This window comes from Pempheris klunzingeri, chromosome 3 (assembly GCF_042242105.1).
Source record: "Pempheris klunzingeri isolate RE-2024b chromosome 3, fPemKlu1.hap1, whole genome shotgun sequence".
Taxonomy (NCBI): Eukaryota; Metazoa; Chordata; class Actinopteri; order Acropomatiformes; family Pempheridae; genus Pempheris; species Pempheris klunzingeri.
In genome coordinates this window covers 3,406,836-3,431,570 of record NC_092014.1, presented here as the reverse complement: position 1 = coordinate 3,431,570, position 24,735 = coordinate 3,406,836, and the positions used below count along the sequence as shown (strand labels likewise).

Here is a 24,735-nt window from a genome sequence, read left to right as displayed (position 1 = left end):
TGATAATGTCGTCCTGCTGGAACAAGTTCAACACAGCCAACAGGGAAGTGATTCAATCAAGCTGGTGAAGTGAGATCAGCTGTGTGTCTCGAAACACCCAATCTTTTAACACTTGCTGCACCTCAAATATCTGGTGTTTGGGAACTGCTGAAATGGGGGAAGTTTTTAGTTCCGATAAAGAATCATTACTTAACAGTTAATGTAGCAGTTCTGTCCTTTAGTGGGCTCTGTTCAAGACCCACATTCAAGCATGACTAAAATAATGTAACACACAAGTGATGGTGAATGTAATTATCTGTCTTGGCAACATACATATAATTACTCAGGTTTAGCTGTATAGAAAGACCACTTTGGATAAAATGAGTGATTTATTTTTTGCTCATACGTGTGTTTGTCCTTTTTTTAGGGTCTGGGAGTTAATATGGGGTGAAAATGGTTTAAAAATAACAAATCTGCTATATTGTTTAATACTCACAGTGAGTGTATCTGAAGTTTTCCACATTTTAAAGCTGATTCCTCTGACTTTGTGAAGGAATATGGGAGCAGCAGCAGAAGCCAGCGGTTTGTTTTTAGTGTTTGGTCGTTGTTATTGATCAGAAACTGCAGCCCCTCCTCTTCAGCACATGTGACGGAGAGACTGGGGGGCTACTACAGCGGCTGACTGTCTCTCCTGTGGCCACAGTCCACGGAGGATCCCTGCCAGTCAACATGAGTCGGTGGACGCTACCCAGCATTTTATTCCTCATGCTTCTCTGCACTTCCAACGGGCAGTTTGACCCTTGGAGACGGTACCTCTCTGTTTTCTGCTCTCTGGACGGTATACATCTTTACAGCATTGTTTACTAATGAAGCTTTTGTTCTTTGCAGGCAGCCCTGGCGAGACAGGTACGTATGCGTGCGCAGAGATCATGCACACAGCTGACACGTTTAGTCTGTGAAATCTTAAATTAGTCTTTCTGAATTCACTCCCTTAGATTTATGCCTATAGAGGATTTCTGGGACGTCCAAGAGTAAGTCACTGAAACTGGACTTTACATATTAACATAAATGCAGATGCAGATTTGTTTTTTGCAACATTCATCAATAACAATCTATATCAGGGTTTAAACAAACAGGGATTTGACAGTTCTTGCTGATTCAAGCACTGACTTTTTACTGACTCAGTCATATGGATTTGTAGATATCTAGTGTTTCCCAACCAAAAACCATCTTGTCACAGTTGGCCAGCCTTTCCAATTGGCCAACTGTTTTTTTTAGTGTGTATGAACCCTGTAGCCTTACATGAGTATCATATGTTACCACACTGAAGCCAAACACCCTGTGACTTATAATTCCATGTTATAAAACCACATGTTGCTGATTATTTTATCTCCGTCATGGTTACAGTGTTGTGTCATGACTGAAATAAACACTTGTCCTGTTTATTTGCAGCCTACCGGAACCGATAGTCACAATTAGTTCTTCACCGAGGTACAGTTCCCGATCAAATGTCTGGTCTTACAGCCATTAATTCTCATTCTCTGCAGACATCACTCATCAATTCGCTTTATTTATGTGCCTTTTCCGCAAGCTTTGCAGTGTTCCTGTTCTCTTTCAGAACACCATCTGACATTTTTAAGTCCTGCTGTTTGTTTTTAGTGGCACTAGCAGTGGTCATAGTCGGAGACAATGAATCCAAGTCCCTCCTCGGCTTGAAAGTTTGGAGCACACACCAAAAATAGTGTCTCAGGATTGTCTTTTCAATTCAAGTCATGTAGTTTACTGTAAAAATGATATTTTCTCTGAATTATAGTCGGAAAGCACTGACATCTTCTTTTAGTATTTAAAAGTATGAATAGCAGCAGTGTGGTAGTTTAAATAAAGTAAATATAAATTGTGCACTTTACTCTCCATGTATCTCAGATTGTCCGCTCTGACTTTTGATAACCTCAGATGACCTTCTATGCTCCAAGAATCAACTCACCAGGTTATGTGCTGAACTAATTAAACAACATACATAGAACCTGACCGTAAGCTTCAGGAAGAAGAACAGATAAATGTTAGATCCTTTCTAGGAAGTGATCAAGATATTAAAGGACCTTTTAATAAAGGATCATCATCATTATTATTGTTGTATCAGTAGTTAATGAAGTAGCACCAATGGAGGTAGTGGAAGTGGTGTCAGCTGTGGTGGCTGTGGTGTCAATGTTGGGGTGTTTTCCTTCAGGTTCACCCTGCTGGCCCCAGACCTGCTGAGGACAGACAGCCAGGAGAACATCTACCTACAGGCAGACGGTGTGTCCAACCCCATCACCGTCTCCATCAGCATCCTGGACTTCAGTAAGACCGTCATGCTCCTCCAGGACTCTGCCACGCTCAATGTGGGAAACAGATACCACACTCTCAAGAGTATAGAGGTGACTCATAAGGGGCTCATAGATGTAGTTAAAAAAAAAAGATGTGAATGTGTTTTGATTTGTATTGATTTGTTATTTATTTTGGAAAAAAATGTGACTTGTTTATCATATTGATAGTAGGATCATTGTAATATGTCAGAGATGGTGTTTTTCTTTAACCCTTTCATGCATGAATTATGATAACCTCAGTCAGGAGTTTTTATTCATCTTTAGGCATGAAAAACAAGATTTGAACTTTTTTTTTTCAACCCAAATTTTATTTATTTTTACATGTCCTGTAGTTGAAATATAGCCAGTGATGCATGATGTACAATTCAGTGGATACTTGGCAATTTAGCAATTGCATGACTCCTTAGATGTTACTTGATGTCACCATATTTTTCTTACCTGCACAAAATGAGCAACTTGGTGTTTCTGGCTGTCTGTCGACCATCTTGGCTTCACTTTTTTTTAAAATTTTCACTTACAATGGCTTCCCACTGAGTAGCAGTCAGTGGATGAGATGATGCAGTAGCCTCCACTGTAGCGGCTGATGTGCTACTATGCCCTCAAAACTCATGCATATACAAGAAAACAGCTTTTGAAGAGCTGCATGCTGTAGTGACCTCTATGCATGAAAGGGTTAAAGATAGATCTAAAGTTCACAGAAGATCAGGTGTCTTTGTTGTTTCTAAAATTAGGTCAGACAACTAGAACTGAATCAGCTTTAAGTTATTCATCACAAATAAAATAAACTGATACCAGTAGATATAGATGGAAAGTGATCAGATCTGCGTGGTCCAGACGGACCAGCCTGAAGACTGCAGCACAACGAGACCTTTTTTATAAATCATGATAATTTTGAGTTCTCATTGAGAACATTTACATGCACTCAAGAAACCAGATGCTTTGGAATACTTTTCCACGCGCTGTAATGACCTGGCTTCTGTAAAATCTGTCAAATTTGCACGTCACAGGTTGGTAATCTGATGTGACCTCACTTTGGAACCATGGATTACTTATTTTCAGTGTACATGTGATGCAAGAGGCTGGAGTCTGATTGTTGGAGCGTTTGAACCGACGACGCAGCAAGAAAACGGGCTTTGTTGTGAAAGAGGACACCGTTTGTGCTCATATTATCAGCATACACATGGAAAATAATCTCTAATTCCTTATCCTGTTTACATAAATTTTGTGACTAAAGGTTATTTAAGTGCGTGAAAAACCAGGACCAGAGGACCAGACAAGACCGATTACCAGTTGCAGGTTAGAGATCAGTCATCTTTATCAGGATTGACATCAGTCTGTGTCTCGCTCTCATTTTATCCCAGCTCTCGTCGGATCAATTGAATCGCGAAGAGGAGAAGAACAAGTTTGTGTATCTGAGGGTGAACTTTGAAGGTTTCCACGAGATGGAGAGGGTGCTGATGGTGTCCTTTCACTCTGGATACATCTTCATCCAGACAGACAAACCCATCTACAACCCTGGAGACACTGGTGAGGTGAAAATGTAGATGGAGAGATGTCACAGAAACAGTACTGAGAGAAGCAGAACCAGTCATGATAATACAAGGGGATAATGCTAGACTGATGGAGAACTCGTGAAATCTTTATTTTGAGTATCTTTTATCCGTTTCCCTCTCGCTCTCTCTCCGTCTCCAGTTCGATTCAGAGCCTTCACGTCCTCTCCGTTCTTCAAGGCCTTTGACAGCTCGGTCTCAATAGATATCCAGGTAAACATAACTGATTAGTAGATCCACAGAGAATAAATCAGCAAACCAAAACTCCAATTCTCAGAGGCTAAAACAAGAGAATATCTCCTTGGATGTTCAGAACAATTTGTTTTCACAACCTTTCACAATCTATTGTCTAAAGTTTTAACACATTTTCAACGAAAATAATCATTAAATGCAACGTAAATGTGACGTTGTACTATAAATAAATGGGAGCACAAAAGGATGCAGAGGGAAGGAGCAGCACGATAACTCTGTATACACAACGGATCATGGGTTTTGGTGATATTCCTGCAATATCTTGTTGAATTCTACATTATATTAACTAACACGACCTGTTTGTGCGTCAGAATCCAGACGGTGTGGTGGTTAAACAGATCCCCAGGGTCCGAGCCACCGATGGCGTCTTCGGAGACACTTTTCCTCTCTCTGAAATTGTCAAGTAAGATCAGCTGGTTGAACTCATCTTTCAACAACCTTCTCCACTGCCAAGAGATTTAGAGGTGTTGACGTTCTTTATCGAGTGACGTCAGCATATCCTGCCTCACATTCACGCAGTACTATCACAATCACACTTATTTATTCCCACCTGTTCCAACATTTCTTAGCCTTGCCAGCAGCGTGGCTCTTGGGATGCCATTAACCGTCAATCTCTCTTCTTTGGTTCACACTAAAATATCTCAGCCGTGTGATGAACTGCTATGCAGGATCGGCCCAAAATCTTTCACAGGCATGCATGGTTCCCAGAGGATGAACTATACTTACTTTGATGCAGTGACTTTTCATCTTGTGCATCAGATTCACATTTGTGGTTTTGAGTGGAACGTCTCAACAACTATTGGATGGATTGCCAACACATTTGAGACAGACATTCATGTCTGGCTTAGGATGACTTGTAATAATCGCTTTTCTGCTATTTAACAAATGTTAGCATGCTAACATGCCAAACTAAGATGGAGCTTGCATACAGACATGTCTTGAATATTCCACAAAGCACCTAAAACCTCTCTGTTTCTGTACTGTCTCTGGTCTGGCTGGATGTCCGTGGCAGTGAGGGAACGTGGATGGTGACTGCAAAGTTTGACCACTGGGCGCAGAACACTTTCACCTCCAAGTTCACGGTGAAGAAATACGGTAGGTCGGCTTGCGGTTACTTTAGCTAAGAACATCAGGAGCACATTTTCTGTCATGCTACAAATCCTTTTGTCAGGAGGGCATCAGCTCAATGTCACATTTTTGAGTTGCAAGGCTGTCTAACTGTGGAAATACATTCTTTGCTTTTCAGTGCTTCCCGCCTTCAATGTTACCTTGACGCCCAAGAAGTCCTTCCTTAACCTGGATGACAGCGAGCTGTCTGTTGAGATCTCAGCCAGGTTGGTCTCACACACATGTTTGCTATTAATCTATAATAATATTTCAGCCATATTCATTCACTAACCCGTAACTGAACCTTTACTTCAAGTGTTATTATCATCTGTTGTGAGAATTAGTTAGTTTAACACAAACCTAATTCTAATGTTAACTCTAAAAGCTATTGACTTACCGTTTTTGTGATGGTGCCTCAGGTACCTGTATGGGGAGCCGGTCCAGGGGACGGCCTATGTGGTGTTTGGAGTGATGACCAACAATGAGATGAGAAGGCTGCCTTCAGTGAAGCAAGTGTCGGACGTAAGTCACTGCTCTGCTCATGAATTCACCAGATGTTAGTAGTTATTCTGTTGTTGCTTCTGTTCCTGAATGCTAAGCTTTAGGTTTACTTTGCTCCCATTTAAAACCTGCCTGTTCAGAACAGGACGATCAGGCACCACAAATTACAACGCTTGAAATGTTCTTGAATGTACTGTAGCAATGTAGAGCATGCTATGTCCTGTAGATCTAAAGAGCTCAACAGTGCACTTCCTTGGCTCCTCAGCGATGCGCCCGCCCAGTGTGAAGTTACTTGGATGAACGGTTGTTGAGAAAATCAAACCACAAACATACAGTCTTGATATACTTTCAGCTGACAGCTAAAAGGCTGACGTGCCTCCAAATAACTGGCTACTTACACATCCAGCAGACAGCAGGAAACACGAGCGTTGGAGTTGTGTTTCTGTCCGGCTGATTAATGTTATTCACTCTGGCTCCACCAGTTACAGAGGAAATCTTTAGCTGCTAAATGTTTTTTTTTTTTTTTTTAAATGGTTGTCTATGATTTTACATGGGGAGTTGGTGAGAGCCGTGACACTCAACCAACCATACAGTTCATGTATAAGTTAAAATAATAATTTGATAAGTAATTTGTTGTAATTCATCGTAATTCTTGCACTTGGAAATAGCTTGACAAAACAAAAATCTTAGCTCAAGGTACACTGGCTTTTCTCTAGAGGTTTCAGCTATCCTTTGTGGATGAAGTGCCCACTTACACTCCACGTATCGAGACCATGAGGTGCTGTTAAAAGCTCAAGAGAAAGTCTTTGAGAAAAAGTTTTTAGTCAACACTAGACGTTGGTTAATAAGTTGTTAAATCAGATGTAACAACGGTAAAATCTGCTTTTTTTTCGTCAAATGTTTGGTAAAATTACTCTGTGTTCTTGTTCTCCTGCAGCTGGATGGGGGAGTCGTCAGTCTGAGCATGGACGAGATCAAGACCGCTTACCCCAACGTCACATCTTTGGTGGGCAGCTCTGTGTACGTCAAGGCCTCTGTGCTCACCAAGTCAGGTAACAAGCACTTGATATCAGCGGGCACGCTGAAAAATTACAGACACCTGTCGACCCTTTGACAAACTATTAAAGCCAACTGATGAAAACAACTAGTCGTTCAGAAATTTTGCATATATGTATCAAACAAAAATATGAAAACAAGTGATGCTGTTCTTAAAAAGAGTGATTATTTTTCTTATTCGAAAGGACGTAGGAAACTGTTGTAGGAGTTTAAACAAACTGTCATGTGTTGAAACCAAACTCTTCGGGACAGATCGATGTTGTCATGTTGTCACTTTTTAAATATAACCTGGGGTCAGATGTGTACCAACGTGACCTTCGGCCCTGTGGACAAACTCAAGTCATTAAAAAGTGGGTCTCTTCCCTGTTGTTCAGCTTTTGGGAGATATGGGACCGTGAAACTGAAAAGAGAACGCAGATGTTAGATTCCTTGAATTATTCAGGTTTGTGGTTATTAGAGGTGGTTTTTCTTCTGTGCAGGCAGTGATCTGGTTGAAGCAGAGAAGACTGGCATTAAAATCGTGGAGTCTCCCTACATCTTATCCTTCAAAGACATGCCAAAGTACTTTAAGCCGGGCCTGCCCCTCGACTTCACAGTGAGTGAGAACATACCTACTAATACTATATATATATATATATAAAGTGTATAAACTCATAGAGAAATGTTCCCCAAACTGTCCAGATCCAGGTGAGCCACCACGATGGCCCCCCGCCCCGCAGCGTCCCCGTCAAGCTGAATGTGATGGACACGCCCGTGGTCGTTTTCTCCGGCACTGCCAGAGTCTCCTTCAACATGCCCAACGATCAGCACCCTCAAACCATCACTGTTAGTATGACTGAGCTGACACCCAGCCGTGGGGGAGCGGGAATGTACTGATTTAACTTTGTAGCATGAATCAATCATCATCAATGCTTTATAATTTGTCACCTTCTCGTGCTTTGCTGCAGATATTCTGCTGTTTCTATTGTCGGTTGAATTATTGCCTCTATTTTAACATATTTGCTCTTTTTAGACATCTTGGTATCTAATTTAATGTTCTTTCATGATGATTCTGTGCCGGTTGAGTTTAACTGATTAGTAGATTCAATTAAATGTGTTGATCAGTAGAACGTTGGTCAGGAACAACAATAAATGGTTAAAGATATTTATTAGCTGCCCAAAAAGAGCCGGTTCCAGTGTTTCCAGATGGATTTCTGTTTTTCTTTATAAGACGGTAAATTAACTTTATTGGGTTTTTCAATCGTTTTTTTTGTGGGGGGTTAAACAAGCTATTTGAAGGCATCACCTTATGATCAGCTTCTGATCGTCACAAACAAATAACTGATCAGCAGATTAACCGATAATAAAAACCGATTGGTAGTTGCACCGTATCACAGCCTCATTATGATCTCAGACAATATCCAAGTTTTGTTCTTGTTAATTTTACAACCCCCCAAACTCAATTATAATACACTAAGTCACTGTAGCAGCTACTTTTTTTAATGTGATGAGGTGGTTTTAAAAGCCTGAAACCTGATTATTGATTATTTTGTCATTAGTAATTATAGATATGTGGCTACTTTACATTCTGGGGCTTTAAAAATCTTTTGTTCTTGATTTTTGTGTGTTTGTATTGTTGCTCCCTGGGTTTTAATGTCCTGTTTTTATCTACCCATGTGGCTACTGGACCACAGGACATCTTTCTTAAAATGAAATTTTAAAGACTAAACTGTCAACTGTTTTTATTTTGTCCACTTCGCAGGCTGAGACCGCAGAGGTCGGCCTGAGACCAGAGCAGCAGGCCAAAAAACAGGTCACTGTTAAGCCGTATGTCACCTTTAACAAGGACCAGCGGAACTACCTGTACATCTCCACAGGGACCAACAGGGTCTCTGTAGGAGACAGACTGGCCCTGAACCTGAACCTCGCTGCTGCAGACCAGACAATCAAAGAATCCATTAAGCACATCACCTACCTGGTGAGAAATAAACACCACATCACATTTCCAACACACTTGGGAATCAGAAAGTTGGGATTAAAAGAAAAACAATCAGCAAGCAACCCACAGTCTACGAAAATGATGCATTGCTCACGACTCTCTCCCCAAAACTCTCTCAGGTGCTGAATAAAGGTAAAATCATCACCGCTGAGCGCGTGGATGTGTCTGGTCAGCTGTTTACCAGCGTCGGACTGGTTGTCTCCCCGGAAATGATGCCGTCCTTCCGTTTTGTGGCGTTCTACAGTATTCCCTGGGTGGGGCGTGAAGAGGTGGTGCCGGACTCCATCTGGGTGGATGTGGTAGATTCCTGTGTGGGAGGGGTGAGTGACGAGCTCAGTCTCAGAGGATCTTAGCCACAGTTTGTATAATGGCTGAAAAAGTCCAGCAACTCACTGCGTGTGTCTGTCAACATGCAAAAAGTGTTTTTATGAAACTTAAATACTTAGTTTTAGGAAATTACTAAAACTTAGATTATAATCTGGAAGTATTGAGAGTGTTTTCGTGGGGTTTGTTGACAATAGGAAAAATAAAAAATAATTCCATAATATCTCTGATTTATTCTGATTTACTAAATTTGTTTGTTTGAGTGTTTGCTTCTTCATATTGATTGAAACAAGATCATCAATATCAGTTCTGATCTTCAGGCTTTTGTTCACTGTTTCATATCGATGCACATTATTCATTCTCTCCTACAGCTGACTGTCGGGCCGGTGGATGGTGTAGTTCGAGACTACACGCCAGGGAAGAACCTTCGTTTTAAGGTCAGAGGTGATCCAGGTGCAAAGGTCAGCCTGCTGGCTGTGGACAACGCTGTATATCTGCTCAGCAGGGACAGACTGACACAGAGCAAGGTGAGTGTTTGTAACCTGCTTGTGCATCAAAACTGAAGGCGCTAATTGAAACAAAGCCCCCAAATACCCCGAAACTGAAACATTACAAAGTCCAGAGTCTGTTTTTGTGCTCTGCTGAGCACACTCTGTGTTACCTTGTCCTTAATGTCAGATTTGGGATATGGTGGAGCACGGAGACATCGGGTGCACCCGAGGGGGAGGCCTGGAGGCTCAGGCTGTGTTCTCAGACGCAGGGCTGCTCTACAGCTCCAGCGCCGGGTTCACAACCCAACCCAGACAAGGTACCCACAAGCACAGGGCGAGCAGCCGGCTGCTTAGTCCTTGTGTTTGGTGAATTTGAGCGACTAAGATATTGTAAAAAAAAATATATATATATTTATATGTATAAATAAAAATATAGCCTATGTGTATGTGTATATATATATATATATATATATATATATATATATATATATATATATATGTGTGTGTGTGTGTGTGTGTGTGTGTGTGTGTGTGTGTGTATATATATATATATATATATCTGAAATCTACTGGAGGCAGTCATCCACACAGTCAAGCTTCTCCCATCACAGATGAGACACATGTTGTTCCTCAAAATAAACGCGAGCAGATGTTCTCTTCATCTTTTAGTTTTAATTGATACATTTATTTATTAGGTGCAAAACTGTCTCACGGTTGAATGGATTAGTAGATGTAATATCTCAGGTAGATAGATGGATAGATTCAGGTATTCACTAGCTTTTTTTTTAACTGATTTAAAAAAATAATCTACTTTTTAACTTTAACTTTTGAGTATTAGAAGCATTGATGGGGAGTGTGTGTGCCAGTCATTCTCACTTGTTGTTGCTGTTAACTTTAAAGGTGTTAAACACATATATATGTTGTTATACCAGTAGAGAAAATTATACATCATCATGAATTGTAAAATTCCCAAAGTAGATGCTGCAGAGAGTCACAGTGTGAGCTGAAGACCATGTTTGCACTGTGTGTTTGCTTAAAGTGGCGCAATACTGGAGCTGCTGGGTGAGTTTCTCATATAGAGCCTAAAAAAGTCGGTCTGTCTTATACTGTATGTTAAAGTGCTGTGCTGAGGAGTAATTTCTGACTGTCAGCTGACACTTACTGTACATCCAAAGAGACTTACAACAAGATCCATAGCTAATTCACTTTAAAGATCAGATGTCACACAAAAACACTTATTGCAAAGTTAATTTTTAAAAAGAGACAAACAAATAAATGATTGTGAAAGATGTTTTTGTGCCCTCTTGTCCTCTCCTCAGCCCTGCAGTGTCCAGCCAGTGCCAGAAGGCGGCGCTCTGCTGAGCAGTTGCAGCGTAAAGCCCAGCTAGGTGAGTGCCCTCTCAGCACGGAGGGGTCTGGTTATTAGCATTTATTAGCTCGGACAGCTGACTAGCATAACATCATCTTCCTCTGCTTGTCCAACTTGAAATTCCACCTCAAAGGTGAATCGCTTGTGTTAATCGGCCACCCTGGGAGCGATACTGTAAAATTACAAACTTGTTTTAGCAACATTTGCCTTTTTACACTCTTCGGAAAACATTGAGCACCGTTGTCAAACCACTGGAGTTGTGCTTCAGTCTAACTGATTCATTGAAGTTCAATATTCACTCTCTTTAGAGCTCTGGTTTGGTCTCCACCAACTGCTGGGGTAGATATTAGCTCTTTTAGATGCTTTTTTTTTTTTATCTGTATGCAACAAATGTGCAATTAAAACACAAAACAACGACCAAAAACAGAAAGTTTGGTCATTTGATTAATTAAAACTAAACTGAATACCAAATACTGATAATAAATTAATAGCACTGATGACTCTGCTCCCTTCTTTTCGCCTTTCTGCGTCCAGGGAGTCATTACAAGGAGAAGCTGGAGCGTCGCTGCTGTAAGGACGGCCTCAGGGATATCCCCATGCCGTACTCCTGCACCAGACGCTCCCTCTACATCACAGAGGGCTGGGAATGCATGCGGGCTTTCCGCTACTGCTGCGCTACTTACAGGCACCAAGTGTTTGACACTGAGGTTCCCACCACCCCACCACCCATGACCACAACTTACGCCACCACCACCACCACCACCACCACCCCTCCACCTGTGCGTGCTGTTGGTTTTGGTAAAGTGGGGATCTCCAGGCATAGCAAATTACTCCTCTCCTCCCGTAATTCTGGTAATTACTGCTCCTTAAACCTTTTTATTTCCATCACATTTAAATCAGATATCCTGGCTATTAGTAGGATATCTTGAAACCTTTTAACACCTTTGACATTTGATTGTATAGTGTTGATTTAGTTTTAGTTTAGTTTTGTGGATACAAGGTCATAAATCAAAGTACTGGACAAATGAGAAATTTGATCTGATGATAAAAAGCATGAGAAGTCAGGAGATAATCAATTCATCCTGAGGGGCACATGAGTGTCTGCACGATGTGGCTGTCCATCCAGTAGTTGTTCTCCAAAGTCAACCTGCTGGTGGATTGACCATCCACCAAGCTGATCAACAGCATAAGAGTGTTTGACCACTAATAGTTATACGGTGCTGTTATTGAAAAATGAATGAACGTCCATGAATTTGTTGTAATGCGTGGGTGCGGACATACTGACAACTTCAAGATTGCTATATTGGAAATATTTAATGAGATGCCAAGACCTGCTAATGATACATAAATGTGTTGACATAGATTGGGGACATGCACGTAAGTCTTATACAAGGACACTCGAGACGGCTCGAGAAGAAAGCATGGAGCGGGTGCCTCTGAAAGCGGAGGCAATGGAGGTAATGGAGGTAATGGAGAGAGTGGTGAGAGTGGAGGGAGTGGAGAGAGTGGGGGTGCTGGAGGGAGAGGATGAGGAGGAAGAGTGGGAGTACCTGGACGAGACTCAAGTGTATCTGCGATCCAAGTTCTACGAGTCTTGGCTATGGACGGACGTGAACCTACCCAAGCAGGCGGAGAGAGACGGGTGAGTGAAAGATTAGATTTCAGCCTAATCTGGTGGAGGAGCATCACTTTAGGATTTGATTCATATTAGTGTATTTTGTTAATCCAGTTACTATTGCAGGAGCAAAACTGATCAGCATGGAAATAAGGCCGGATATAGTGTGAGCAATTAAAAACAAGTAAAAAGATGAGACTGAAATGTAAACCTGAGGCTTGACTACCTGTGGCAGGTGGGAAGCAGGAGGAAGCTGATTATTTTTTTAGTAGAAGCATGCAATGGTAATTTCTTCATTTTAAACAATGTATTTAACAGTACCACAACAAAACATGTCAGTGTCTCAATAAATTGGGACGTGGCCAAAGGACGTCCACTCCTCTCCTTTCTGTGACTCTTCCAGTCTCTGTATCACTGTTCCAACCTCCTGATGACACTCTGTGACCCTCTAAGCTCAGTGAACACCTCCGTCTGAGGACTTCCTGTTTGAAGCCTCCAGTGTTGAGGTGCTGCTGATCAACTGTTAGGTGTCGTCTTGGTCTCATGATGTCAGAATGTGAACAGCACGATGAGGAGGACTGTTTAAATACCAATTCTGACTGAAGCAGGAAATGTATTGGTGGATTCATGGATCAAACCTGTTGTGAATGTTGCTGTTAAGCTTCTTGTTAGAGAACAGCAGCTGGTGCAGAAAGTACTGAGACACTGAACAGTTGGACATGTGCATTCAAAGGTTTAGAGAAGGTCACATTAAGTTCACCTGGAAAGGTTCGAATGCATTTTAGGTTCATCCTGAAATTTCACCTGAAAGCTGAACATCCCTAACTTTTAGTGAGTAGTGTGTGTCTGTCAAAGAACCACAGAGAAATGTCAGACCTCAGTGTCAAGTATGTGGAAAGCAGAACTTTAAAATGTGAGGAGTTTCCTTCATATTCTATATTCTTCCTTCATAGAGATTTAAAATCTTATCAGGGAAAATAAGACTTAAAGTCTATAGAAATATTTGAAATGGGATTTAAAGAGGATTCTTTCTCCTATCCTTAATAAGAAATGACGATTCTTGATTCTTGAATTGTATTTTTTATTTTTATTTTTTCCAGTAAGTCTCCAGATTCATTAGTGCCGATTTAAAAAGAAAATAAATATGGTTTAAGTTTGCAGTTTTATTTGCCTGCAGTGCAGCGAGGGAGTAGGTGACTCATTTTGTTTGAGTCCACTGTTCATCCCCACTGGGAGGAGACGGTAAACAAGTCATGCCTGGAAGATGACACATAGATTTAGTGGGCCAAAAAGACCTCATGTTTGCTAACTAACTGGTTTTGCAACGTTAAAGATGCCGTTTACAGCGTTTGAGTGTCCGTTTGAATGAATCTGAGACTTTGAACAAGTTGTAACGTATGATGATGGTTCGAAAAGCGTCCAAACTGATGAAGGTTACTTTTAAATGTTTATTATTGTCTTTAATCTTGTTCCTGTAATAATACTGGCAGTAAACAGTCAGCTTTTATTGTATTTTTCAAGATTTAAACCGCTTGAGTGCCAAAGATATTGTGTGCTCAGCTTCCCATTTTAAAAGCGAGATTCTTATCCCCTCTTTGCCGTATCTAGATGTTTAAACTGTACTATAGCACCCCCCATGCCTGTTAATCTGAAAATGCTGGAATGAAGCAGCAACTGGGTCCCCAAAGTCACGTCCAAATCCAGCCAGTCACATTTGACGTACCATGCCTTTAGGATAGAAATATGGATCAGAGGCTCCTTGAGTTGCATCATGTTTTGTTTGGTCAGTGATAACAGCGGAGTAAACAGGTCAGAATCAACACTACTGGCTCAGTTTCCCAGTTTTATTCACTCATGTTCTGTACTAATGCAGATACCTACGTGTGTCCTTCACTGTGACGAGCTTGTACACTTCTTTGTTGCATCAGTTGTAAAAGTCACAGCTGCTTTTTCACCTTGCTGGTGATAACACAGACACGAATCTGATCTCAACAGGCTGGCATCTAAGGACATCGACCACCCTTTACCAGACAGCATCACAGAGTGGGGAGTTCTGGCTGTCAGCGCATCACCTCGTACAGGTAGGAGGAGGAGGAGGTGAAGATGTTTGGCTTGTAATGACAGCTCTGGCTTTTAAGATGACGGAAAAATTAGGCAGTTGTCTGAAAAATGCCAATGTCATTTAAGCATCATTATTTTGAGTGCCCCCAATTTTATGAGAACTGGAATATAAATATGTACTTGACTTTACGTTTGGCAAGAACTGAAGGGATCAAATCATCTCTTTAAATCTCCTTAGAACCTAATTCTTAATCCTACAATTTACTACAAAAGTAAAGGCTGACAAAAATTCTCCCCACTCTCAGTTTAGATCTTGAAACTCAAAGGATAATTGAACCACGAACGATAAATCAACCACCTCTAACGTGCCTCTGGTTGTCTGCAGGTTTCTGTATTGCTGAGCCGTACAACATCAGAGCGTGGAAGCATTTCTTTGTGGACCTGAGGCTGCCGTATTCAGTGGCGAGGAACGAACAGATCGAGATCAAAGCCGTGGTTCATAACTATGGCTACGAGGACCTACATGTAAGAAGGTCACCTCTAAAACAAAACAGCTCCGTCACGGCTTTTTTCTTCAACTGAGGAATCAGTGAATATAAAATGCATCTTTTACAATATGAGTTGCCTGACAGATAAAAGAATCTCTCCCTACAGAAGTTACAAGGCTAAGAGTTTATGGCAATGCTACGTTTGCTTAAATATTTCGCATGGAGTTGAGCACTAAACGCAAAGTACAGCAGAGGCTGATGGGAATGTCATTTGTTTCACAGGTATTAAGTATTGGACATACAGACATTTCACCAAAATAATGGCACTGGGTGTCTTAAAAACTCATACTGGAAGGGAACATGCATGCATGCACCAAACTGCAGGGACATTTCACTAAGTTAGGAGGAAGGATTCATCCTCTGGGGACCAAGAATGTCTATTAGATAGTTGCCACATCGCCATTCGCTATAAATCAGATACTGAGTCCATCTTGGTTCCACTTAAACTTAATTAAAAACTTAATTTTCAATAAAAAAAAGGTTGAATGGAATCAAGCTAGAACATCTGTGCTTGTGCTGACTGGTTTCAGGTGAGGGTGGTGCTGATGAAGACGGAGGGCATATGCAGCATCGCCTTCAAGGACAGACACACTCAGGAAGTAACGCTGGCGGCCGGCTCCTCTGTTGCGGTGCCGTACACCATCGTACCGCTGGTGGTGGGGAAACTTCCTCTGGAGGTGATGGTGGTCGAAAGAGACAACCGCGGAGCAGACCGCATCCAAAAACTTCTACGGGTGGTGGTGAGTGCTAATGTTATTCCTGTGGTACTGCTGTGATCCCAAAACATTCACTTTACAGACAGTGTGCAAAACAGGAGGGATCCACAGTCACAGACGTACTTGAGTAAAGATCTGCTATTAAAATAACTCTTTTATTCAACCCAAACAGTTGGACGGAGTGCAGAAGACTGAAGTTAGGAGTGCTGTGTTAAACCCGTCTGCTGAGGGAGGTATGAAGATCACAGCGACCATTTTAGACGCATGTTGATGGACCACATTTATGGGGTTTCATGTTGATTCAGCCTCTAATTTTGGTGTTGTGTTGTAGACACGCAATCCTTTGACTCAATGCGCTGCAATCCAGAGTCTATTCATTCATTTTGAGACGTGTTTGCGAGTGCTGTGTGCAGTTTACTGACTAGTCTCGGTCAGGAACAGTGACTGCCAGCGAAGGTGATGTATCTCTGCTCCTGGGGCTGCAGGCGGTAATTAGGACAGAGCAGAGTCATACAGCAGCAGAGCACATGTGAGCAGATGGAGTAGATGGTCTGGTACCATAATGGCACATACTGCATCATTAATTAGTTAACAGAATTACAAAAGATGACTTCAGTGTGTCTTAATCATGTTGTAGATGCTGTGTACATTTTAGATTTTGAGACAATTCATTTTCCATATTGGTTCACAGCTCAGTAAGAAGGCTCTAAACAGCATACGTGGCCCAGCTAAACCTTTAGCTGTCTGATGTATGAAGGTTTGGGTATTGGCATGCTAGCTTTTTTCAAGTAATGGATCCTTAGATAGTCGTGAAGTTTAGTTTTATGGTTCTGTTTCTGTCCACTACAGGAACGCAGACCGTTCATATGGGCAAAGTGGAACTGGAGTCAGTCGTTCCAAACTCGGTTCCAGAGACGTTCATCAACGTCAGAGGTCAGTCACTGACAGAGCAGTGACACGGGTTGAAAATGAAACTAGGAGAATGATATCTGGTTCCTTTTCTCTTCTCCAGGCAATGTGTTGGCGGACAGCATCGATAACTCCATCAGCGAGGACTCTCTGGGCTCTCTGATCCGGATGCCCGGCGGCTGTGTGGAGCAGAACTTGGCCACCATCACTCTGCCGCTCATCGCCACCCTCTACCTGGATCGAACCAACAACTGGGAGACTGTAGGGGTGCAGCGCAAGGTGGAGGCTCTCCAATACATCAGGAGAGGTGAGTGAGAAAGGAAAAAAAACAGGAATAAGTGGATGCATGGATGAAGGATGTCCTTCACAGATGGCTAGATGATTATTTGGATATATAAACGACACATGAATCAATGGTGGATGATGATACTGCAATAGGTGAATGCTAGTTGGGAGGAAGGACAGATAGATAGATAGATAGATAGATAGATAGATAGATAGATAGATAGATAGATAGATAGATAGATAGATAGATGAATCGGTGGATGGATGGACGGATGCAGGAAAGGGTGAATAGCTAGTCGGATGGATGAATATAGAGATAAAAGTCTAGTTGGATACATGGATGGGTGAACCGAGCTTTGTTCTGAATATTTGTGAATTCTCCCGCCGTCACATCCCATATTTAAATTCATCCATGTTGTTTTCAGGTTATGAGAACCAGCTGGCATACAGAAAGAGTGACGGCTCCTACCCGCCATACAGGAAGGAAGGTGCCAGTACATGGTACTGTCAAAGTTAAAAAAAAAACAAAAATCTCTAAAACTCATGACCTGATCTCCAAGATAATCTGGTAGACAGATATTCTATAATTAGTTCAGTCTCAGTGGTGATATGTTTGTTTTTTTTCTATCAGTCTGAGATTCACAAATTATAAATTATTTGGATTTTCACACAATGCCTTTGCAAAAAAAAAAAAGAACAATGTATAAACAATATATACAACCATTTGCTGGGCCACATTCTGAAATGAAAACCAATGAAATCGTCATTATGTCCTGATATGCTAATGTCCCCCTTGATGTCAGGATCACTGCATACGTGGTGAAAGTTTTCTCCATGGCTCACTCCATCATTGGCATCGACAAGCAGCAAGTGTGCGACCCTCTGCTCTACCTGGTGAAGAACAAGCTGGGGCTTCGGGGGAACTTCGTAGAGAGCAACCCAGTGTACAGCACGACCATGACTGTGAGACTCACACACTTAAAAACACACCATGCTAACAACTGAAGGAATCTTTTCTCAACACAAATGTCCTCATGGTTATAAAATCGATGTTGAAACTGAAGATATTGGAATGAACTTGTTCTGTGTGTCTGCAGGTGGATTATTTTACTTTCCAGGTCTTCATAATAAAGATCTATAATGAAAAACTCTCTTCCCGTCTTTGTGCCTCCAGGGTGGTATGCGTGGCGACGACCCCGAGATCACCCTGACGGCCTTCGTCGCCATAGCGCTCGCTGAGGCCAAGCAAGCAGGGATCAGCTGCGGCAGCGATCCAAGCGAGAACATGGAGGTGATTCACGGAGAGTTGGTCGTCTTTAGTTAACTGTTGTCTGTTGCCTGTGAAGCACTTTTTAGCTCATTATTACAATGAATGGTGATAATATCAGTAAGTTGTACTCAAAACTGTCGTCTGCCATGTTTGTCTACTGTAGTTGGTTATTCTGAGCACAACAAACTACCTCAGAGGAGCGGTGATGAGAGGAGGGAGGAGGCCGTACACTGTGGCCATCGCCTCCTACGCACTGGCTCTCCTGGGGAATCAAACCAACGACCTGGCAACATCTTTACTCAGAGCTGCAGCTCCAGGTATCACATCACAAATATTCGGCAAATTATGTCAAAGCTGGCACAAAGTGCTTCTATTTTCCGTTCCTCCCCCACTGTATCCCATCTTCCTTTCTTGTCTACGCCTCCTGCACAGGTTATTCAGAGTGAGCAGATTAGATGCAAGCATATAGAATGTAGCCAAATAAATGATTTCACATCAAACAGACCAGTCATCTAAATGTTGTTGTTGTTAATTTTGCAAATTAGCATCGTCAAAGCCTGAATACTCGTTCTTCCCATGTTCGTCCAGTCCCCTTGACCATGAACATAAGTAATAGAGTAGAAAATAACATTCAGTCCCTCTCGATAATGATATGGTGAAGCAATGATAGCGTGCCGCTCTCCGTCTCCGTCTCTCTTCCTCGGTCCTGCAGGTGGCAGCCACTGGCCCGACCTTCACAGCTCCCTGTTCACCTTGGAGGCGACGGGCTACGCCCTGCTGGCACTGGTCAAAATGGGACGCATGGAAGAAGCTGAAGCACCGTTTAAATGGCTAAACAGCCAGCGAAGGAGTGGAGGGGGCTTCGGCTCCACTCAGGTAACAGCAGGATGGAACAGTAACTGTGAATCCTACGTTTTTTGATTGTCCTTTAGAGTAGTTTTAACAGGGTTCAACAGAAGAACTACAGCCCTTCTTAATCTATGTCTTGCCTTGATGTCCTCTCCTAGTCCACCATGGTGGTGTTGCAGGCGCTGTCGGAGTATCTGATCAATAGACCTCCTGCTAATGACGTCACTCTGGACGTGGACGTCAGGCTGAAGGGACGCAGGGACATCCGCTACCACTTCGACCCCAAGACGGCCTACGCTGCTCGCTCCTCCAGGGTGAGAGACATGAGAGTGCCACCGTGTTTCTCACTCCTTTTTCAGTTTAGAAACATCAAACTGTGACGTTGGAGGACGTTTTGGGGATTTGAGAACACCACTGGGTGCAGTAACAATATCAGGGAGTTGATTTGTCCTGTTTTTCAGATGTGTTTTACCAAAAATTGCTTCTTTTGTTCTGTAGATGCCTACTGATCTTGATTTGGAAGTGGTGGCTCGAGGGAATGGACAGGGAATACTGGAGGTACAATCACACTTTTAGTTCAGCAAAAACATTTTTTTTATATCATTTTATATATATGAGTTAGTTTCTAAGTGGTAAATGTTTTGGGTTTACAGTATTTATTTGACCATAATGGTTCTGTGCGTCTCTCCTCTGGTTGATGGGTGTTTTCCTTTCCTGTCTCTTGATCTTTGACTGAAGGTTGTGACCTATTACAACCAGCTGCATGAGGTGGATGAGAAAGTGCCCTGCAAGAACTTCGAGCTCAACGTCACTGTAGAAGAATCCAGCGGTAACTCTCTCTTTTAGTGCCACAGGAGGGTGGAAAATGTTTAAACTGATCAAATTTCCTTTTTTGAATTGAAAAAAAGTTTAAACATCTGCAAAGACATAAACAGAACACAGCAGGAAACGATGTCAGAGATGAACATTTTATTGACGGTTATAATGTAAATCACCATTTTCACAAGAATAATGATAAAGCAACATTTAACATTAACAAGTTATTTTAGTAATTTTCTATAGAGACAGAAGAAAAGAAAGTAAAATATACAAAACCAGAAAATGCGAAACAAATGAATGCAAGTGCATTTTATGATATAGTTTGTATGTACATGTCTTTTTTTTCTTCTTCTGTAGCTGAATAACTGAATAAAATATAGTATTTTACACATTTAGGTTAAGCAGCCTGACTTCTGTACAAATGCTCTGTTTCTGCTCCATAACAGAAAAGCCTCCAGCTGATGTAGAAAAATCCTACCAGATCACCATCAGAGTGAGGTGAGTTACTGCTGTTTTGCACTTATGTCTAACCTTTTTAACTTTTATTAAAGTTAAAAGACTAAAAACGTTCTTAGGTTGGTGTCATATTTTATTCTAAAGAGTTTTGTCAGTGAAGTTTGGTGATTTTCTTGGTTTTACATTAAAAGTAAGCTGATCTCTTTCTATTCCACAGGGCTTTAGGACCTCGAGACGTCAGGATGGTGGTTCTGGACATCAGTCTGCCCACTGGCTTCACCCCAGAAAACTCAGACCTGGAGTTGGTAATCAGCCTTTTCTACTAGTGCTTGTAGAGTAGAGCATCTCCTCTTATATTACATTCATGGGAAAGCTGTTTGAAGGGCTAAAGCTACAATAGAACAGTTTTAGTGCTTTTGTTTTGGGAAAAACTCCTAATATGCTGTTTCACAACACAGAGAAGTGAAGTAGTTTTACACGTTTACACAATTCAAGCCACATTCAAACAGTCAAAAATGGGAAATTATGGGGTTGACATGTTACACCTGATTATCAGTGCAACGTCTCACTGAAACAAACTCAGATGGAAGTTTGTTAAAGTTTACTATATCGTGATAATGTTGTTTTGTTATAGCTAAAAAGTACTGTTAAAATTTGGGCTACTTGTCTTTCATTTGAGTATTTCCATTTTGTGCAACTTCATACTTCTAATTTTTACTTTTCTCTCCACTGAATTTATCTGACATCTTTAGTTACTTTTCTTTTACTCATGCATGCATCTCCCAATTCGGTGATTTTGAATGTTTGTGACATTCGTCCTCCTTTTCAAGCTAAATAAACTATTTAAATTACAAACAAACTCTTAGATGAGCTGTGAAACGTGTCGTCACGAAGCTAAAAGCAGGCTGTTTTTCTGAACTCATGAAGAGTTGACTTTGTGGTTCTCACAGGAAAGGGATGGTACAAGCATATGATGATCTTATAGACCATGATGCATTGCTGGAGATTAAACCACAGCATATAGAGTTGTTAAAATTAGCTCAACGTGTAGTAGCATTAATCCAGAATAATCCAGGAAAACACTGACTGGGAACATTTTACTGCAGAATGACTACTTTTACTTATAGTGGAGTATTTTCTCAGGGTGGTATCGATATAAATACTTTAGTAAAGGATCTGAAGACACCCACACACACACACACACACACACACCACAGCCTGGTTGTTAACCATTTCTCTGCATGTGTGTGTTTGTCTAGTTGTCCAACTCTGTGGACCACTACATCAGTAACTTCCAGATTGTTGATAACCTGAGTGACCGGGGCTCTCTGATCATCCACCTGTTCAAGGTAAAACTGTAAATAACAGTCGGATTTACTTGTTTGCAATAGTCCTGGATCTGAGGAGATTCCAGGTTTGACTCCCTAAATCAAGCTTCTTGAAACAGGACCTCATACTTAAATTAATATTTTCTCTGGCTCTGCAACTACCCTCCCCCCCGTCCTCCCCTCAGGTGTCTCACAAAGAGCCAGAGATCCTGGTCTTCAGGCTTCAGCAGAACTTCAAAGTGGGCCTCCTCCAGCCATCCTCGGTTACCGTCTATGAGTATTACAACCCAGGTATGAGAGCGCATCCTGACACCACTTCACAGCAGATCTCACCCGTAACTTCTTACTATGTTTTCAATTTAGATATAAAAGTAAGGCATTATTGTGGATCAGCCTCAAAGGATCACTGAACATTTTAAAACCAGGGCCAGGGTTATGTTTTCAAAATGACTGCTAAGTAATTTGGGTATGTTGTCTTTCACCCCACACGGACCCCGACAGAAAGCCGCCCACCTCTGAGCCCGGTTCTGTTCGAGGTTTCTTCCCGTTAAAGGGGAGTTTTTCCCGCCACTGTCGCCTGATGCTGGCCCTTGAATCCTTGAGTCTCTCCCTCTTAAAGAGTTTAGTCTAGTCCTGCTCTTTATGGAAAGCGTCTTGAGATAACATTTGCTGTGAATTGGCATTATATATGATAGATTGATATCACACAAATATTGTATTAGCTCCGAACTAACCCTTTAAAACACAAACTAACTGATCGAGACAGTGGTAGACGAGCGAATACCATATAAAATGTTTGTTTTTGTCAATGGAGTCTGGTGGCTTTGCACTGAGCAATGTAAAAGCCTTTTATAAATAACCACTTTTAGGGATCATGCTTTCATCTGGCACAGTTACATACAGATTATGGTACATAGAAGAGGTAGTTAACTTCCCTAAACGTCTTCTCTCAGTATGAGAGAACAAAATGTTCCCCTACCACAAACACTTCAGTGCAGGTGTTACATCCGTGCTCTCTCTCTTTGTCACAGATCACCGCTGCAGCCGTACTTACTCTCCCAGGGAGGACAAAGAGGAGCTCTCTCAGATCTGCAGGGACGACGTCTGCCGCTGCACGCAGGGTAAAGCCAGTGTGCTCCCACGGCGACGCATTAGTGGACGCAGGAATGCACCATTTTCTATTAATTTTTTTTTTTTTTTTTTTTTTTCCATTTGCTCATAAACTGCAGGTGACTGCTGCATCTCCAAAGATGATAGCAAAAACTTCCCCAACAAAGAGAGAGAGATATTTGCCTGCAAGAGTTTACACCACGGTACGAAATGCACAAACATGCACACACCTGAACTGTTTCTTAAGTTTGTTTTGGTTTGAGCGAATAGCCAATCATATCCATTAAACATCCTGTATCCTGTCAATAAGCTTTAACAGGATAACATGAGATGAATTCTTGGTATAATATACAGTGAAAAAGATCAATAGAAGGCTGGATCTAGCACATAAATGAGGAATCTGTACAGGAAAATATCACCTGAAAGGTGGGAAACTAACTACCTATTGGTGGTAGGATTAATGATAAGATATTGGTTCAGCTATATAACTATTCACATACACAGTATTTGTACATTTCACGGCAATTTGCCCATCAGGATGCATTATTTTTTGTATACATGTAACAAGTTTGACCCCACTGGTGGGTGAAAGCATTAGGATTCATCCTCACTGGACCGATTTCATTGTGAACAAAACAAATGACCTTTTTTCTTGTTTTGTTTTTTTTTAAGTTTTCCAGGTGAAGGTGCTGAGCGTCCGCCAGACTTACTACGACAGTTATGAGATGGAGATCACACAAGTTATCAAGCTGGGTGAGTCAATGTCATAAGTATGTGTCGTTTATATTTTTCTTTTTAAATAAAGGTCTGTCGATTAATGAAACCCCCGTGGTAGGAAGCTGCAGAGTAAGAAACTCTAGGCTAGACGGACCCATTCAATAGCATTAAAATGCAGCTTAATATTATCCTAATGTCTTCCTCCTGCCATCCAGGTTTGGAGGCTGGAGTTGAAGTGGGCCAGAAGAGGTTTTTCATGTCCCACGGAGGCTGCAGAGACGGACTCAGCCTGAAAGAGGGCTCCCAGTACTTAATCATCGGCCCCAAAGAGGATCGGTGGAGCGTTGATGTCGACACCAACAAGTAAGGAGAGCAAGAAAACAACTAATGTATCTATAACAAAGCCTTAAGACAAAAAGTGGAAGGCCATTCTGATACGTTTCTGCCTGTGGACGAGTATTTGTCTAACATTGCCCTTAAATGTGGCATCTTTTCCAGCCACCATGCATATAAGCTACCAAAATAGAAAACATGGGATGTTTCTGGGAAACTGTTGGCTCTTCACAACAACCAGAAACTGTAACAATATGCCATCTGATCAAAAGTCAAGCCATGCTTCTTTTAAGGCCTTCAGTCTTACGTACTGGTAGCAATGTGTGTTTGCTGCATCACAAACTTCATAAGCACAAACTCTGACTGACCATTTTATAATCGCTCACAAGATTAAAATGGACAGAGAAATGTTAATTACTCCACTGTTATTCTTGAAATACTTTAACTGCAGTGACAGAGCCCCTTTGCCTCCCTGTTTGTCAGATTCATCTACATGTTAGGAAAGGACACGTGGGTGGAGCGCTGGCCTTCGTCCGCAGAGTGCTCCAGCAACCCCAGCCTGGAGGCCAAATGCAAGAGCCTCGGGGAAACTGCATATGAACTGTCTGTGAACGCCTGCAGGCTGTAGACGGGGCCCGAGCAGCAACTGCATGCCGCTCGCCCGTGCATGTAAAGACTCGGTGATCATTTTAACTCAGCCTGTGCAATGAGGACTTAAAAACAACTTTTTGATGTGGAAAAAAGAA

The 24,735-nt window shown here is 41.7% G+C and overlaps 1 protein-coding gene across 1 annotated transcript; it reads left to right on the top strand.

The window, feature by feature from the left end:
* The first annotated feature begins 708 nt into the window (after nt 1-708).
* On the top strand, nt 709-24,617 carry LOC139199432 (venom factor-like). Its single transcript, XM_070828503.1, has 44 exons — nt 709-788; nt 868-885; nt 975-1,010; nt 1,432-1,470; nt 2,207-2,396; nt 3,707-3,872; nt 4,038-4,108; nt 4,459-4,550; nt 5,160-5,242; nt 5,394-5,481; nt 5,674-5,776; nt 6,693-6,807; nt 7,291-7,406; nt 7,493-7,636; nt 8,553-8,768; nt 8,909-9,109; nt 9,485-9,640; nt 9,792-9,921; nt 10,924-10,992; nt 11,508-11,822; nt 12,402-12,615; nt 14,584-14,669; nt 15,035-15,174; nt 15,728-15,937; nt 16,086-16,146; nt 16,763-16,846; nt 16,926-17,129; nt 17,533-17,608; nt 17,911-18,070; nt 18,282-18,398; nt 18,541-18,694; nt 19,090-19,253; nt 19,385-19,540; nt 19,725-19,784; nt 19,965-20,055; nt 20,492-20,543; nt 20,719-20,806; nt 21,761-21,850; nt 22,015-22,120; nt 22,861-22,950; nt 23,059-23,142; nt 23,612-23,692; nt 23,872-24,019; nt 24,473-24,617. Exons 1-44 carry the CDS (start codon nt 709-711, stop codon nt 24,615-24,617), a joined length of 5,289 nt encoding a protein of 1,762 aa, XP_070684604.1.
* Nucleotides 24,618-24,735: the final 118 nt, after the last annotated feature.

Coding starts and splice junctions, on each gene's coding strand:
- LOC139199432 (XM_070828503.1), top strand. CDS start 709: ATGAGTCGGTGGACGCTACCCAGCATTTTATTCCTCATGCTTCTCTGC. Junction 22,121..22,860: donor CTATGAGTATTACAACCCAG/GTATGAGAGCGC, acceptor TCTTTGTCACAG/ATCACCGCTGCAGCCGTACT. Junction 23,693..23,871: donor CACACAAGTTATCAAGCTGG/GTGAGTCAATGT, acceptor CCTGCCATCCAG/GTTTGGAGGCTGGAGTTGAA.